Source organism: Tubulanus polymorphus, chromosome 5 (genome assembly GCF_964204645.1).
Source record: "Tubulanus polymorphus chromosome 5, tnTubPoly1.2, whole genome shotgun sequence".
NCBI classification, from domain to species: Eukaryota; Metazoa; Nemertea; class Palaeonemertea; order Tubulaniformes; family Tubulanidae; genus Tubulanus; species Tubulanus polymorphus.
In genome coordinates, this window is record NC_134029.1 from 23326386 (window position 1) to 23343765 (window position 17380).

Below are 17380 nucleotides of genomic sequence, written 5' to 3' on the forward strand. Positions count from 1 at the left end.
GTTGTTTACATCGGGTTGCTAGAGAGAGTGATAATGAGGAAGTGTCAAAATTGTTAAAAATTAGGTATCGGGACCCGGCAGGCGAACTCGTAGAGCAGACTGACAGACAGACAGAGAGAGAGAGGATGTTGACTAACATGCCCCCGAGCATGTCTGACTATAACAATCAATCTCAACATGTCGGAGAACTTTTAATAAGGGTAAAATTTCTTTACTTTCATTTCACAATCAATTCAATAAATTATTTTCAATAATGAAAAAATGTCACGACACACCATCCATTGATTGACATTTCAATTCAATAAGCCTAAGATTTAAGTTAAATTTACATCAATTTTAACTACTTACAAATACAATTGTGGGGGCCAGTTGCTCATATAAGTTGGTTTGTTCAATTGAACCAACTGCGTAAGATTTAGACTTAGAGGAGTGGACTGTCAAACCTTTTTGGCGTACTGTCATATGAATGCAAAGGTGTAACAGTATGACTGATCTGATCTGCCGAGGGCCTCTCCCGCACCGCCTTGCTATAACAGACTTTATAACAATATGATGGACTCAAGCTATCAGTTGGGCCCTGGTCCTAAAGTACCCTTGAACTGCCCCAGACGCCGAATGTTTATGTCCTGATGGTTTGATCGAGTAGCTGGATAGCTTACAGCTATATGCACTGTCAAAGGAAGATAGCTTGCAGCTACATGCACTGTCAAAGGAAGATAGCTTACAGCTACATGCACTGTCAAAGGAAGATAGCTTACAGCTACATGCACTGTCAAAGGAAGATAGCTTGCAGCTACATGCACTGTCAAAGGAAGATAGCTTACAGCTACATGCACTGTCAAAGGAAGATAGCTTGCAGCTACATGCACTGTCAAAGGAAGATAGCTTGCAGCTACATGCACTGTCAAAGGAAGATAGCTTGCAGCTACATGCACTGTCAAAGGAAGATAGCTTACAGCTACATGCACTGTCAAAGGAAGATAGCTTGCAGCTACATGCACTGTCAAAGGAAGATAGCTTGCAGCTACATGCACTGTCAAAGGAAGATAGCTTGCAGCTACATGCACTGTCAAAGGAAGATAGCTTACAGCTATATGCACTGTCAAAGGAAGATAGCTTGCAGCTACATGCACTGTCAAAGGAAGATAGCTTGCAGCTACATGCACTGTCAAAGGGAGATAGCTTACAGCTACATGCACTGTCAAAGAAAGATAGCTTGCAGCTACATGCACTGTCAAAGGAAGATAGCTTGCAGCTACATGCACTGTCAAAGGAAGATATGTCAAATTATGACAGTATGATGTATAACACTTGATGATTGAACTCTCTTGTTTTGTTTAGGTTCAAGAAGATCTGCACCATCTCCGTGAGAAAGTGAACGCTCAGAAAGATGGACGTGGGGAACTTAACATTGATGCATTGGACGACGCTATTGAAAAAACTGAAAATGAAATCAAGGTTAGTCAAGTAGATCATCAACTTAACCCTTTCAGAGCGTCTACACTGCAGTGCGGTGTATAAATCAGTGATGGATTTTGCTAGTACACCGCACTATGGTGTATTGATGAAATTAGTAATCATCTCTCTTAAAAGATGGCAGTACATGTCAAACATGGTGAAATATCAGTTACTAACGATACACCGCGCTGCGGTGTAGACGCACTATAGTGGTATTCCTATTGTTCAACATGCTAGGGTGGAATGATTCAAAATTTTCAAATTAATCCCGAAAGGGTTAACTGAAAATGAAAGTATTTTTAAAGCCAAAGCGACCGAACAAATTTTCTTTCTGAATTGCAGGCAAAAACTGAACAGCTCGTCAATCAGATGAACAATCAAGTGTTGACGTTACCATCATTGGAATCACAGGCTCAAATACGTCATGAAACTACGTGGGATCTGAGAAATCAATCACAACCGTCTCAGGATTATGTAATTCGTACGACGGGCGCAATCGATGCCAGGTACGATTAAACGCCTCCTCGTTTTAATTGTGTGCGGCAAAATGTTCCCAAAATCCCCGGGTTAAAATCCTCTGCAGATATCATACGTAAAAATTCCCCTGGTTACGGTATATCCCTTTAGAAGGAAATCTACACAGGGTAACAGTTTCTTCTATCAAAGATTTAATGCCTTGGAGGATTTTTACTTAAAACTGATTAGAAATATTGTTTTTCTTTGTTTATTTGCGTAGAACACTTCCGAAGAAGACAAGTATTTTACCGAAAGAGAAATTACAAACCAAAGGCCCGACACCGGGACAGCAGGTATGTTCAGGTTCATCAATACTGGTTCAAATTTTAAGACTGAGTTGTTACGCTTAGAACCAAATAAGCCTAGATCTGCCTTAACATCAAAATCACGAGAGCAAATTTCAGTTTGGAGCTTGTGTCCCGGCAAATTTCAGTTTGGAGCTTGTGTCCCGGCAAATTTCAGTTTGGAGCTTTGTGTCCCGGCAAATTTCAGTTTGGAGCTTTGTGTCCCGGCAAATTTCAGTTTGGAGCTTTGTGTCCCATAACGTTCTTTAAATGTTTCATGTTTTATGTGTTTTAAAGGCTAGAATGTTGTACGGTATGAGAGTTGTACAGAATCCTTATAACGCGCAAAATCGTCAAATCATGAACGAACAATACGGAGTTTCGTTACCAATGATTGCTGAAAGAACTCACCAAAAGGTATGTAATATACGTCTGATGTATATCCCACAATCAAGAGATCGAAAAGTCTTTTAAAAATATCGAAACGTTAAAATTTATCTACAATCCGAATTTTCGGTTTTTCACTAAACTCCATTATCAACGAGTGAAAAACCGAAAATTTGGATTTTTAATAGATTTTAACGTTTCGATATTTTTAAAAGACTTTTCGATCTCGTAACTGTGGGATAAATAGCATACTCGTCTTTCGCGATTCATCGCATAGTTTTACAACAGTCTATTCAATATCGTATTATCTGTGACTGGTTGTGTATAAAGCTAAAGTCAATAGAAACAAGTTCTATTGTTGCGTTATGATTTACGATGACGACGTATTGCGTTATTGCTCTTTGTAGCCGACAATGAAACCGATAACTGGTTCAACTGTTGATCATCTAGCTGTGTTACCCCGAGCGAATAGAGTCGATCCGCAGGTATGCCGCCTATTCAATTCAACTTGTCATATATTAATGGGTTACAACATTAAAGTAACTGGTTATAGTTCGTGTATTATGGGATAATCTGTTTCTATTTTAACGGATTTGAATAGAATTCTACCGCTCTCGGACAGGTGAATTATTAAAGATCGTTAATTTTCTGCGTATATGTTTCAGTTGGCCCCTCCTGCGATCTCCGATGAAGATACGAGAAAGGGTATTTTGAGTTTGTTAGAACGAGGTTTGATACCGCCGGCTGCTGAGTTAACTCTCGATCCATCCCCGGTTAGACATAGGACGGCTCAATTACATAAATATGTTGAGAAAGACACTAGAGGCATCCCTCCACCTGCTGTTAGTCTTACCGGTAAATATCCCGTGTTCCTTGTGAATCTAAGAGGTCTCTATGTTTATACATATACCTGTTCAATGCTGTCCATGTGATTTTAGGACTGCATTCATTCTATAATATAACATTACGGAAGCAAAATGCTAAGCTTTTGAAAGATTTAAGATTTCATTTCATTTTAGCTTCGTCTCTCACATCAACTACTTCTGTATGAAGCAATTATCATTGTAAGCAATGATAAGAAATTGATGGCAATTTATGTATATTTGAGCAGTAATGACTGAGTTACAGAGAAGTGGATATGAAATTGGCAGGGATGGCTGCTCCCCCTCTGAAATCTCTAGCCGGGAACACTATGATTTTTCATCTCTTCCACATTGTTTTTTAGATGGCTATAATATGGCTTCAGTGAAGTTAGATACTGTGGTTCGTCTGAATGAAATGCCGTCCCTTCGTAAAACCATCTCATCTGCTCGAAGCCGCGATTCGAAATCCGCCGGCAGCTCACGTGCATCTAAAACTCCTGCTGCCATGAAAACATTTGAGATGCCTCTTCAGCCTCTGGTAAGCCGGGTTGAAGAATATTGTTATTTCGAATTGGTTTCAATTTGTTGGCACATTTTAATCTCAAATGGCCAACAACAAACGCAGTGAAATGAAGTTCTTTGCAAAACAAAGGTGAAACTTGATTCTTATTCCACTAGGCAAGTTTTTGTCATAGGCCTGAATCTCTACCTGAAAACCCCTTGGCTGGTTTTATAGACCCGGAACCCAGTCCGCAGTTCCCGTATTTAGATATTCTTACCTAAGAATCAAACATCTAACATGAACTGTAGAGAACAAGGTCTTGTTTTAACTTCAACCCTAGTTCAGTAATTCGAAAGTCGGTCTCAGGTTCATACTTCATGTCCTTTTGATTTTCACTGGTAGCAATAATTACTGTAAAATCAGAAAATGTTGCTTTATCTGTTTAGAAATAGTTTCTCTTTTAGCTATATCTCTAGAAGCAGTTTGAAATTGTCTTTTAGCTATATCTGTTTAGAAGCAGTTTGAACTTATAGCTATATCTCTAGAAGTAGTTTGAAATTGTCTTTTAGCTATATCTGTTTAGAAGCAGTTTGAACTTATAGCTATATCTCTAGAAGTAGTTTGAAATTATCTTTTAGCTATATCTGTTTAAAAGCAGTTTGAAATTGTCTTTTAGCTATATCCCTTTAGAAGCAGTTTGAACTTATAGCTATATCTCTAGAAGTAGTTTGAAATTGTCTTTTAGCTATATCTGTTTAAAAGCAGTTTGAAATTGTCTTTTAGCTATATCTCTTTAGAAGTACCCGGTAGTTTGAAATTGTCTATATCTCTACTATGACACTATTATATTACTCAATTAATTGTTTTTCCAGCAGACGAGAGTGAATGAGAGCAGACTGGGCAATGTCATGGCAACAGGCAATGTTGTATGTTTTCATTCACGTATAGTGAATATTTGCATATTTTTCTAATGATTTATAAAGATTTGTGATCATTACCAGTTTAAAAACCAGTGCAGGGTAGCGGCATAATGTTTTTCGTTAAAATGCTGACCTATTTGACGGATACCAACAATGCCTATAGACTGGGAGGACAGGCCCTTGAACAAGCCTAGGATGTTGTTCAATTTCTCAAAAGCGAAACCTTTTTGGATTTTTGGCAGTTTGTCTTAAACCCCCTCAACCCCTACGCTACGGGTTTAGTACCAAATATTCGAGGACTTGTGCCACTTTTCACTGGTTTTAATTTACGATATCACTGTAAATGCACCGACCCTGCCTACATCATCTAAATATGCAATATCTGCTTGTGACGAGAATTTTAACTAATTTTACCAACAACTAATTGCATTGTTATGACATATTCTGCGTTGCCCATTCTGTCTCAAACGTATATTATTTAAACTTTATAATGAGCTTGAATTTATTTGTTGGGTGATATCTCGTTTGCAGAGTTCTGATTATTTACTTTATTAAAATAAAATAATCAACGCATTAAACATTTTCAACTTAATTTTTCGCAACTTTTGTAACAATAGTTGAGTTACTATTCAATCTCCTATTTGGAATTCATGTGCCTTTAGTCTATGGATATTTTTTTACTTATCATCGAGTCTTGATCTATACAATTCTAGAGAGTATCTTAGTTTTAGGGATACAAGATACTCCATTACCGTCACTTTATCCCGCCATCTCAATGTTTGGTGATATCTCAGTTTGACTTTGACTCAAGTTTTGTGTCAAGAGAACACAGGAAAGGATTAAATTAGACAGATATTTCGATAGTGAAATCAGAGATTTCTTTTATCCCCTCAGGATAGTTTCCATTCCTATTTTCAATATTCAAAACAATTCTGAAAAGTATATCTCCAGCCCTGGCCGTTGTCTAACTTTTCATAAACATCGGTAGTGATTCATTTTTGTCTGTTCATAGGTTCAACCATTAAAACTGGTGAGTTAAGTGAATGTCACTGTGGTCTTTCAGTGTTCACACACACATGTTATTCCCCACCCTGTATCTATACCTGATATCGAAATGCATGTTATCCCTCACTCAAATTATGTAATTATGTACTTGTCTCGGGTGATATCTGTTACTTTACTTTCGCGTTGTACATATTCCCTGTGCTGCGTCGTCTATGTAGCCTTCATGATTCAATGTGTATCTACCGGCAGCAATAAAGATGATTTTCCAGTTTTATAATATAACACCCCTTCCTGCTGAAACCCTTTGATATTTCTTCGTACCCTAGATATATATGAATACATGTTTATACCCTAAATGTGTAAAAGTTATTCTAGATGCTTCCAGAAAAGATGGCGCTACATTTGAAAAATCCCGCTATGACATCATAATTCTTTGATACGTGATTATGTTCATTGCTGACGTAATTCTAAATGTGGCGGCCAGCTTTAGGTAGAACGATTTTAAACCAGGGTGGTGGTTGGTCTCGAAAAAACAGGGAATCAGAAAAATCTTCAGAAAATTTGAAATTTCAAGGGAATTTGTAAATCGAGTGGTCACCCTGTGTACTAGTTAGTTACCTAATCGTTGGTGGTAAGCTTTTTATAATCGGATGGGCTTATACCAACCATGTGGTTTGTGAAAATATCCGATCGTGAAACTAAACCACAGACAGGTTAATGACTACCTGTGTACGTAACTTCAACAAAAAAGTGCTGATCTCAAGTGTATCTCAAGTGAACCGCTGGAATAATGAATGAATCCATTACGCAATGCTGATATATATATATATATAAATCATATTGTCTACTCTTGCAGCCTCCACCGACGACACCTGCCAGCGGTGAATTCAAACAACACAACCATCGATTCGCCATTCAACACGGTAAAGTACGCGATAACTCGGCTGAATTCCAGGCATTTAAACAACATTACTGCTTAACCTGGGGAAAGTAAGTATTAAGGTCGCGATAGATCAGATGGTCAAACTAGTCGGACTAGAGTCAAATATTGCTTGCGCTACACGTATTATATAATCTAGTAATCTTGGTCTTGCAGTATCGTCACAATGCTGAAACACCTGCAGAAAATGTTGAACACCTACAATATACCGATAGCATTCGTCAATGGAGATGAGTGAGTTTAATTTATGAGTAACGAGGGAAATAGAATGAGTGAATAGAATATCGATTACAATATTTCATTACATTTTTCAGAGTAGCCGATTTATCTTACGAATACGAACTCGAGAAATTGCCCACCGTAGATGATTTGTTGGGAGTTATTGTTAATCGCGAGGATGTTGAAGCTCTTATGTACAAACCTGTAAGTTGATGTTTTTGCCCTAATAAGCTTTGGAAAAAGGGGTAAACTTATTACCTGAACTGCCAACTGTTCTTGATTTTCAGTATTTTGTTACTATTTTATCTTTGAATTTTTGGATGCGTACAGAAATATGAAACAAATAACTGAGGGATTAATGTTGATTACTGATTAATTTCTTTCATATTTCAATGAGATGTTCCTGTAAAAAATTCAACTAATTACTGATAGAGGTTTAGCAGCCATGTAACATGAGTGACACTTATCACATTGTTGTGAATAATGGCGCACTTAAACTAAAGATGTTCTTATTATTGTTATTTGAATGAATTCAGGGCCAGAAATTCCTTGGAATCGGCGGTCGCGATCGCGCTGCTACGGTCATACAAGCGATGTATCGACGATACAAGGATCGTTCGTGGTACCTCAATTATCGACGCAGGAAGTGGGCGGCCGGAGTTATCGTTATATCGTGGGTGATGCATGTCAAAATGGCCGACGTTCGACGCGGTCTCAAACAAACCAGATTGGATCAACTCGAAAATTTCAGACAACGATCGAAGGTTGGTTTTCATGTTTAAAATGAACTTCAAATAAGAGAAAAACCCACGAAAGAAAAACTATGAAACAATCCTTGATTACCACAGCTGGCTCCTCATTGCTATGATAATAATATTTATTTATTCGCCATATTCCTTTACAACATAAATGATATGTAATTACAAACGAGGCAAAACGTACATATGGTTACATGTATGCCGGTACATGGCTGGATGATTGGAAAGCCAATATAGAAACTGTGTCCACCAAGAAAAAAGAACCATCGGAACTTAATGAAAATTAAACCGATTGAAATGTGAATAAAAAGGGTCGCTGAGTGGAAGGGGGTAGTCTGTCTGTTGCAATAGTTTTAAATGCGCCGGTGTGCGATTCATTGATTCATGATGTATTTTTGAACCTGAAAAAAAAACTGAAATCTTTTGCTTGAATTACGAGCAAATGACTGAGGAAGAGAATGAATATTTCTATTTCTCGTGTATGTTTTTCTTTCAGAAATTAGCGTTGTCGTGGGATCGAATTAAATCATCTCGTAGAGTTGTTATTCATATTCCGTCAATGGGTTATAACGATCGTATTCGCAGATCTATCGCTGATTTAGGCATTCGTCAAAATACACAAATGGCTCGACTTTGTCAATTAACAGGTAAATATTGCACGAAACTTCCGCAAAAAGAGTCATAAGAGAGGCTTTGCCTACTAGGTGAGGTTAAATGAGTAATCCAATAGGTTTAGTCTTGGGAAACCAAGATCCAAGCGACGTAAAGCCAAAACAAACGAACAAGGTTCATACTACTCGGTTCCTTGAAATCTTAATTGATTTACAGGGACCTTAGATCTTAAAGAAATTACACTAAACTCTTTGGACTGGTTCTAGAGACTCTTATTACCTTTAACCCAGGGGTTAACTCAATTCATTATCAATTGAGTTAACCCAAAGGTAATGCCCGTCTATGAAACTGCTCCCTTAATTTTTGGGAAAGTTCTGAAAGGTTAACAATTATAGTTAGAGTTGCTGCCAATTTTCCTTCGCTCTTGTTTCGGCATCATTTGGTGAATGTATTTTTTTCTATTTAGATCCGAATGTAGATGTAATATACGTTTGTCCGGTGACGATGAACGACGAAACTTTACAATATTACGATAAACTGATCAGTCTTAAAGGTGCTATAAACTCGGGTAATGTTGAAGATCAAGCCGACCTACAAGAACGATACAAGATCATCGTCCCCGACGCGATCAAAAGTTTCCCTGTACGTATAAATCTTCCTTCTAATCTCCGTGGGATAGAAATTGTAGCGACGATAGTTAATCTTCTGCTTAAAAACACTGATCCAGAGAATGCTATTCAATTCGCTAAATGTTAAGTTCATTCGTTACAGGCCCATAAAATGTGTTTGTCCACTCATCTTAAATACAGTCCTAGAGCGATCAGCAGGATTAAAAATCTTGTCCGCGGCAGAAATGCTTACATCGTTCCAGGTATGTTAAACTTTCTGTTAACTACTCAATCCAGTTCCACATTTCTCCTTAAAATTTGACTGTATTACTGGGCCCAGTTCCACAGTCACGAGTTAGAGTTAACTCTGAGTCAAAATTAGTTCATTTTCAATGAGTTAACTCAGGGTCAAATCTTAACTCCAAACTGTGGAACTGGACCCTGGTTATTCAGTTGCACAAGTGGGTACAGGTTAGCAGCCCTGTAAGTAACAAATGTGTAAACTGTATTTTTAGGTATTCCTCATCAGGATGATTTGGCTGTAGCTGATTATTTAGGAGTACCTATGCTCGCTCCTGAACCGGACGTTGCTCATCTTTACTCAACAAAATCTGGTTCGAAACGAATATTCTCGAGCGCCGGTGTAACAATGCCTCCCGGTGAATACGACATTTACAGCTTACCTCAGGTTCGTTAGCTTCTTACGAGAATTTTCCATCTAGAGTTTGAAAATGAATTGACTGGGTTTACTCTGTAGTGAGTCTGACAAATTATGAATATTTTGGGAAAACTAGGATAGGCCCTGTTTAGCTTGTTCATTTCAGGTAAAATCCTGAAAGTTCACAAATTTTATTGCGGCCTATTGCGTCTTTCCAATTACAACAAGTCATAAGTTTCTGTCAATATGAATTTCTCCTAAGTTGATCACAAAACGCATATTCTTATTTCATGGATTCATCACTGGTGAAAAATGGCAGCAAATCTTGCTGACTTTTGACTGAAAAGTGGTGACTTTAGTCGCAAACCCTGATTAATAATCGATCGTTGTTTTGTATAAACAGTTGCAGGAATGTTTGGCTCAGCTTGTCACCGAGAATCTAAACGTTCAACGATGGTTAATGAAATTAGACTGCGAGTTCGACGGTCGAGGCATCGCTTATATCGACGTTACTGAACATCTGAAATGTTACAACTGGGCCGTGAAAGAGTCGCAGAGATACGGCGAGAAATGGAGTAAAAAATGGGCGCAGGTAATGTTTACCTACACAATTCTTTTAATTTTCAGAATGCCCAATTCTTTATCCCCCCCTCATGGATGCATATGTTTGGTTCTATAAATGGCTCTTTTTATATTGATTCTTTGATGATTTCACATTGTATGTTTTAGGAACCTGCGTATATGAGGATTTTAGCCGAAATACCCGATATACTTGATAAATTCGCCGTGCCTGCTGATAAAGATATCTTTCCGACGTGGGAAAAATTCATCGAAGCTTTCCTTAGTCAAGGTATGTTCTCCTCTATTAATCTATTTTATGATTCTATTCGGCCTGATGGTTTGCTGGTTTTTGCTGGTTTTCAATTTTAAGTTACGTTGAGTCAGATCTCAAAAAAGTTGGTTAGTTGACATAGTAACGATTAGAATTTCATTTTTACTATGGTATTTCTCGCCGATAATGTTAAACCAACTTTTTAGCAACCGGCCCAAGGCTATTACAAAAGCTTGTAGCTCCTGAGGATGTATATGCGGTATGACATCTTATGATGATAATTTTCCTAATTATCGGTTGTATATATTTTCTAGGTGGTATTGTTGAGGCGTGTCCTCCGTCTGAAAGTGTCACCACTCTAACCGTAGATATGTTAATCGAACCTAACGGTCATATTGAAATGGTAAACATGGGTGATCAGATACACGCGAGTTCTCCATTCAGATGTTGGGGTTTATCCGTGCCTCAGTCGTCTGTCGAAGCCGACCAACTGAATAAAATCTGTTACGATGTCGCGGATGCTTGCAAGTCACGAGGGGTTGTCGGTTATTTCTCGGTGGATTTCGCGACGTTTATTGATCCTGTATCAGTGAGTATAGAAACGTTTATGAATCGTAGAATCTAACATTTTCAGCGTTCAATGCGGGGGTCTTATAATTCTGAAAAATTCTAAATTGAGGGAATTGTATAAAATGGCCTGCTATGCAGAAGTGCTTATTTTTATCCCTTCATGCAATTATATGTACTTTAAAGTGCTAAATCTCATTTACTCGGCCGTTTTAAAAACCAAAGCCTCGCATGAATCATTTGTGGTAAAAGAGCAGATCAGCTCTTCTCTCATAACTGACAAAATCGATTGCATTAAAAACCACTGTGTCTGACTGAGAATGTCTCTAGAAATCAAATGCAGTAGTTTATTTCATGATATGACCACCAGAAAACAATCAACAAAAGGCTTAACTTGAATAATGAAAATGTTTTTAAACGTGAGGCTAGAAGATACACAATATCCGTGTATGATGATACCGAGAGAAATCCCACAATAACGAAGCCAAGATTGAAAAATTCTATATCAGAATGATTATATCAATTATAATCATTCTGATATAGAATTTTTCAATCTTGGCTTCGTTATTGTGGGATTTTAAACGTGCTTGAATATGAATGTAGATTCATCATATCTATGAACCCTGGATTTTGATTAGTCTTTGCGAATCCTTAAACAAAGCCTATGTCTATTTGATTTTACTTGAATTCTTAAATTACTCAGTCCGTTGTGCGTGAATTAAAATGATTTACACTTTTTCTTTCGCAGATGGATCAAAAATTGTGGGCAATTGATCTGAGTTTGTGTTACAGCGATCACCTAGCGATGACTCAGATGATGAAATTCGTAACTAACGCGACGCTGGATACGAAAAATCACACGTTAGACGTTCCTTTACCTCCGAAAGAAGAGAAAAAACCGGCCAAGGGTCGATGGAAATATCTGAAAAAAGTCGACGAAGAAGAAGAGGTACGTTTAGCGGGAAATAGCGGAATATTTGCGGGTGCGAATCTACAATGATTTCTGATCTATTTTCAGCCTCCAAATACGACGCGTTTTGCTATTACGAGCACCAGACTTCTTCATACAAACCTCGCCGTCGTTCACTACAGCGTATTCTTCCAGATGTGTAGAGCTCACGGTATCGGTTTCGATGTTAAGGTAATGAAATTATCATAGTTTTACACATACATGATTTGTCTTTTAGCGTTCAAATCGCTCGGTAAAAGACTTTAATAAACTCATCGCTGTTTGTTTTTTTTTTTTTCACAGGAAAAACAAGGTACGATGTTCACGCTTATCGACAGTTTTCACAGAGAAAATATGGGCATGCTGTAAGTACAATACTTCAATTACAATTACTGGATTACTGCTATTACAATTACGTTACTTCGATTCTCAACTCGGTGAAATATTTACACGAATAAGGCAGAGTTGACTGCATTTACAAGGTTAAGTGTCTAGTAGAACATGTACATGTTAGTAGGTGATATTAATGCATTTGTCAATTTCACTTCAGGACGATTGGAGACAATTTGCAAGGTGCATTAGCGACGTTTGCGCGAAACTTATCCATCATACACCAGGAGATATCTGCTCCAAACATGCAAGGCACGAGTAATTTCCAGGTAAATTAAAACTCAAATAGACGACTCCTTCAAAAAAATCTTAGCCATCGTTGCAACATTAGTACCCGGTATAAGAATTGACTGAATGCATTTTTCTATTTGTCTAGGCTGCTATTGAGGATATTGAAGGTATTCTGGGAACTACAATCGAAAATGCCGGACAAGAATCATCTGATGACGAATCCGAAACTTGATTTACAACAAAATAATAAAAACTAAACTGAGTGCCAAAAAATAAATAGATACCGTTATAATTCTGTTATTGAGTCAGTGGGACTAGTCAGTGCTCCCTAAATCTTATATCTATTATTTTTCCTCCTCACTATAAAAGGCATTCAGTCAAATGGTTAGTTTAATGATGTCTCTACGACAAACGTTGGAAATAAGAAGCCTATTATCATCAGTTCAGACATGAGATATTTAATCATGTTTGAATGAATGTCGAATACTATACATCTGTTTGCTTGACAGCTTTAGGTTCAATCCAGTCCTTATCGCCATTTGTAGTAAATTTTTAGAGTAGTTTTTGCCATATTGTGCAATGAAAATCAATCGATAGTTTTAGATGGTTTTTTCTGATTCAGTGCATTATATTATACAATGTACTTTCATTCCGTCCAATGTTGTCTTCAAATGTGGATAAATTTACAAGGTTTTTGAAAGTAATTCTTTAACTATCTCTATTATATTTACTAGATCATTATATGTTTTATGAAAAGATGCTGTTGTCATTTTGAAAATTGTTTGTACAAAATATATGAAAGTTATTGTAAATAAAATCAGTCTGCTTGAAACTAGAATTCATGAATTCAATTTGTTTTTGATCTGGTAGTTTGTAATTCTTTGCCAACGCATACATGTAGTAGGAGTTGACAAAGGCTGTGAATATACGATCATTGTCGCGAGTAATTCCATATGTTCATGCATGAGTTCACTTAGTAAGTACCCAGTAGTCCATTCCAGCGTGGTGTATGTCTTCATGACAGGCGTTACCGAGGCGACATGAAATTCCTTTGTCGTTTGTCGTTATGCCTCGGTGAACAGTGACTCAGCCTACAACAGTTGAGTGGGCTTTGAAAATCACTCGTTCAATTTGGTCCTACTCAAAAAATTGAATCACAAATTTTGGAACACGCAATTTTTTTCTGCTGTGCCTCACGATGCATTTCAAATTTTTTCAGAAAGAAAACTCATTTCAACGATCAATAGAATAATTTATTGGATCACAGGATTTATTGATCACATACTGACTAAAACTTCACACAATTACTGCTACTTTGTAGTAAATGCACTAAAAATAATAACGTATTAATACAACATATTGTACTATTTTAGTACTAGGAAATTTTACCTATTTCAGGTTTAGTAACAATAACAATATAACAGTGTACATTAAATACTGGAAGATTAATTATATACATGCAATATAGTGCCAGAGATAAGATCTTGGATAAACCCTAACAAAGTGACTGAACATACCACATTTACCAGTAGACTTTATAGGTACTGAGCGGCTATGTTGTAGATTAGGGCCCAGTCAGATTTAGTGAGGCCTAAGCCAGTGCAAATGCTTGTCAATACCGAAGTCAATTTTGATATGCCACAACCTAGAAATGCGTGAGTGGCAGAAGCATGTGCAATAAGCTCATAGAGGCTTTAAAATGTTCAGAACATCGTAATCTAAAAGCACCTGGGTATTTGATTCATTTTAGTACCTACATAGGAAAAACTAGGTAAAATCTTAAGTGTTAGGATACAAAATTCAGCACAATCATACAGAAAGCCACATCGAGCAAATTTGAGCAAATAAGAAAGCGATAATCATTGGAAAACTAGGCAAGATCACTTAATACTTTTAATCACAATTACACAAAGGAACAAGAGATTACAACAACTTTTACTTCATCGGTGTAAAGCATTTCAAAATTGAGATCAAATAAAGCAACTTTCTATACACTAACTGTATCGCTAGGAAGATATATCCATCTTTATGAATTACAGTTTTTTTCATAGAAGCAGATTTTAATCTAAAATTGCATTGTAATCGCAAATATATATCCCCTTGGGATATCGGGATTCAAACCAGTTAGGATCCGCTTGAAATCTTAGCGAGGGAGGAGGATACTTCAACAATGTAACGTTGGTAGTATTCTTTGTTCAATTGGGGATTTCATTCACACTTAAAGCCTACAAATAAACAGCATGCACGCACATGCTCTCCACTCTATTTGTTCGATTGGCAAGAAGCACAGGGTTCATAGTGTCCATGACCAACAATCTCATTTTATGACTTTCAAGGACTTTTTTGACTCTTGATTCCAGACTTATATATAATTGTCATGCTTAAGCCAGGAATCGTGAGATCTACATTTTCCAGGCATCCTTATAATCGGTAGATTTTAAGAGCTTTAACAGTGAACTACTTGGATCGTGGATCTGCAGATGATAACTACCAGTAATGACTGATGACATTCAATGATTTACGGATTTCAGAGACCATTCTTATGATACTCAAGGCCTTGAATTGACCCGTTCCCATTGCTAAACTTTCAAGGACTGCTATGAACCCTGGAAGCTTATGGATGTCCGTGACTTGGCTATTACTCGATGGAAAATCACCGTTCTTCAGAATCGGAAGAGATGAAAAACTTCACTCTTTGATCGACAGTTTTAACGACGCGATCGAGACATTGCGCAAGAGCTTCATTATCACCGTCATTACTGATTATAAAATCCCACGAGACGCCGCTATCGAGACCACACTCTGATTCAGCATCATCAATTCCTGAAAATATCAGATCATCATCAATTACTGATTTGAGTTACAATCTTTTGACAGTTCCTATGGTCAAATCCCTCAAAGCAAGAAATAAGTTAAATTTTCTCCTTCAGACATTTACTGCTTTAGAGTTAAGTGTGAACAATCTCTTTTAGAAAGTGAACGGGATCCAGTTCCGCAGCTAAAGAGTTAAAGTAAACTCTCGAGTCAAAATTAGTTTATTTTCAATGAGTTTAAACCTTTAATCAGATCTGTGGAACTACTGTTTATTTTGGTGTGGACGGTCAGTTTTCAAAATGTCTGGTGTTTGTAGTTCATTTTCAATTTGTCTCAGGTGAACCACTGGCACTGAACAGATATTCAATGTGTGGATGATCAGTTTTCAAAATGCCGAAAATTTGACTAAATCTAATGTCAATTGGGCCATTGTTAAGTTGTTAAGTTAATCAATGGACAAATGCCACGGTGACAACTTAAGTTTTTTTGAACTGGGATCGGTGTTGTTAGCGTAGTTCGATGTCTGAGGGGAAACACAAGCCTTGAACTCTAAAACCCACCTTTAACGAACCCCCATCCTCGAGTTTTACGCACTTCCTCACTCGCCACTACCCGCACCGTGTAGGTGTGAGTCGGATAATTGTCTTTGAAATATTGCACGTCTGATTTCCGTCTGGCGTCTGTAATAATCCACAGGGGTTTATCGCTGTTCTCGTCGTCTAACGTCGCGATACGACAGAAAAATCCCGGATCCTTCACACGTTTCGATTCGCCCCATTTTATCATCGAATCTCGGTACATTTCTTTATATTCCGAAGCATCGAGCAGCTTTTCATAGTCGAGATGATTCGCCTGAAATGATAATCACTCGTGAATGATCTGGAATAAATTTATCCGAATGATACTTCGATCTGTTTGCTCTCTCTCTCTCTTACCACAGCATATTGCTTTTTAAGTGGACCAGACAGCCTCATTACCGCACATCTAGCTTCCCCGATACTAAAATTAAGGATGAAAACATACTATATATGATATACAACTCAACACAGAAAATTCACCAGGAGATGCTGCCACCTTGTGGTGAAATATTGCAAACCGCTAGTATTAATCATGTTTCTGTAGATTTAACTGTAATCCCTACCCTCCCTACACAATCAATTAACGAAACGAAACGAACATAGAAGTTCTCAATACACTCACCGTTTTTGAAGATCTAGAGCCACGTAATCTTTGCCTGCTTTCCTTTTTCCGCTAAAAAGTAGTATAGCTACTGGTTCGCGTTCCACCATCTTGTCAACATAGGCGCTACGCATAGATGGCAGCACTATACGGGTCGGACTGAAGAGGGTAGCTCCGACAATTTCCACACGTTTGCTTTTTGTGACGGTCATGCTAAACACCACCAGGAACCGTCAGAACCTTCAGAAAGGAAGACCGGGAAGACCGTCAGGACACCGTCTTGAACTCACGGGCTCCCTCCAAGTAATTAAAAATGCCTCATATATCTCACCTCAATTGAATCGAGGAGTTTTTTTAAATGAAAATCTGTCTATTGACGGGATTCTGTGATAACAGTATGAATGATGAATAATCGTGAATACATGAGGCGTTTTTCGAGCCGATTCGAGATTAGGTCGATTAGCTATTATGCGCAGTTTGTGAGCCAAGGTGTTTAGGCTAATCGGTACATTTGTGAGACGATTTACATAAACTGGTTGGCAAATTCTCATAATCGTCCCAGACCGATTAGACCGGTTTTCAATCAAAAATTAAAATGGCGGAGGAGTGAATTCTTCTTCGTTATATTGTTCAACAGTTTTTTCAACATAATCATTAATCCGTTTATATGTTTTTATATGTTTCATTC

At 37.6% G+C, this 17380-nt stretch overlaps 2 protein-coding genes across 4 annotated transcripts; one reads left to right on the forward strand and one right to left on the reverse strand.

Annotated features, from left to right (window-relative positions):
* Nucleotides 1-27: 27 nt before the first annotated feature.
* On the forward strand, nucleotides 28-13521 carry LOC141905812 (IQ domain-containing protein H-like). Of its 3 annotated transcripts, XM_074794853.1 has the most exons (25): nucleotides 28-200; nucleotides 1342-1458; nucleotides 1801-1964; nucleotides 2195-2267; nucleotides 2556-2675; nucleotides 3053-3130; nucleotides 3311-3500; nucleotides 3871-4046; nucleotides 5943-5960; nucleotides 6792-6925; nucleotides 7032-7109; nucleotides 7190-7298; nucleotides 7631-7858; nucleotides 8349-8499; nucleotides 8931-9106; nucleotides 9236-9335; nucleotides 9588-9760; nucleotides 10134-10322; nucleotides 10460-10580; nucleotides 10877-11151; nucleotides 11878-12078; nucleotides 12148-12270; nucleotides 12382-12443; nucleotides 12629-12737; nucleotides 12845-13521. In XM_074794853.1, exons 1-25 carry the CDS (start codon nucleotides 126-128, stop codon nucleotides 12929-12931), a joined length of 3327 nt encoding a protein of 1108 aa, XP_074650954.1. In that variant the 5' UTR covers nucleotides 28-125; the 3' UTR covers nucleotides 12932-13521. The 3 variants fall into 3 exon arrangements, with proteins under 3 accessions (XP_074650954.1, XP_074650955.1, XP_074650956.1); XM_074794854.1 differs by lacking the exon at nucleotides 5943-5960; XM_074794855.1 differs by lacking the exons at nucleotides 28-200; nucleotides 1342-1458 and having other exon boundaries at nucleotides 1828-1964; nucleotides 2561-2675.
* A 489-nt stretch (nucleotides 13522-14010) lies between these two features.
* Nucleotides 14011-16810, reverse strand: LOC141905749 (phosphomevalonate kinase-like). The gene is made up of 4 exons (XM_074794751.1): nucleotides 16714-16810; nucleotides 16449-16512; nucleotides 16074-16365; nucleotides 14011-15522 (listed from the first exon to the last, which is right to left on the reverse strand). Exons 1-4 carry the CDS (start codon nucleotides 16800-16802, stop codon nucleotides 15353-15355), a joined length of 615 nt encoding a protein of 204 aa, XP_074650852.1. The 5' UTR covers nucleotides 16803-16810; the 3' UTR covers nucleotides 14011-15352.
* Nucleotides 16811-17380: the final 570 nt, after the last annotated feature.

What these genes read in the sequence shown, in the direction of transcription:
- LOC141905749 (XM_074794751.1), bottom strand. Translation starts at nt 16,802, where the DNA reads ATGGTGGAACGCGAACCAGTAGCTATACTACTTTTTAGCGGAAAAAGG. An exon ending in GCTCTAGATCTTCAAAAACG is followed by an intron (nt 16,513 to 16,713) that starts GTGAGTGTATTG and finishes CCTTAATTTTAG; the next exon opens with TATCGGGGAAGCTAGATGTG. An exon ending in TTAAAAAGCAATATGCTGTG is followed by an intron (nt 16,366 to 16,448) that starts GTAAGAGAGAGA and finishes TTATCATTTCAG; the next exon opens with GCGAATCATCTCGACTATGA.
- LOC141905812 (XM_074794853.1), top strand. Translation starts at nt 126, where the DNA reads ATGTTGACTAACATGCCCCCGAGCATGTCTGACTATAACAATCAATCT. An exon ending in TCGACTTTGTCAATTAACAG is followed by an intron (nt 8,500 to 8,930) that starts GTAAATATTGCA and finishes TTTTCTATTTAG; the next exon opens with ATCCGAATGTAGATGTAATA. An exon ending in CGAAGCTTTCCTTAGTCAAG is followed by an intron (nt 10,581 to 10,876) that starts GTATGTTCTCCT and finishes TATATTTTCTAG; the next exon opens with GTGGTATTGTTGAGGCGTGT.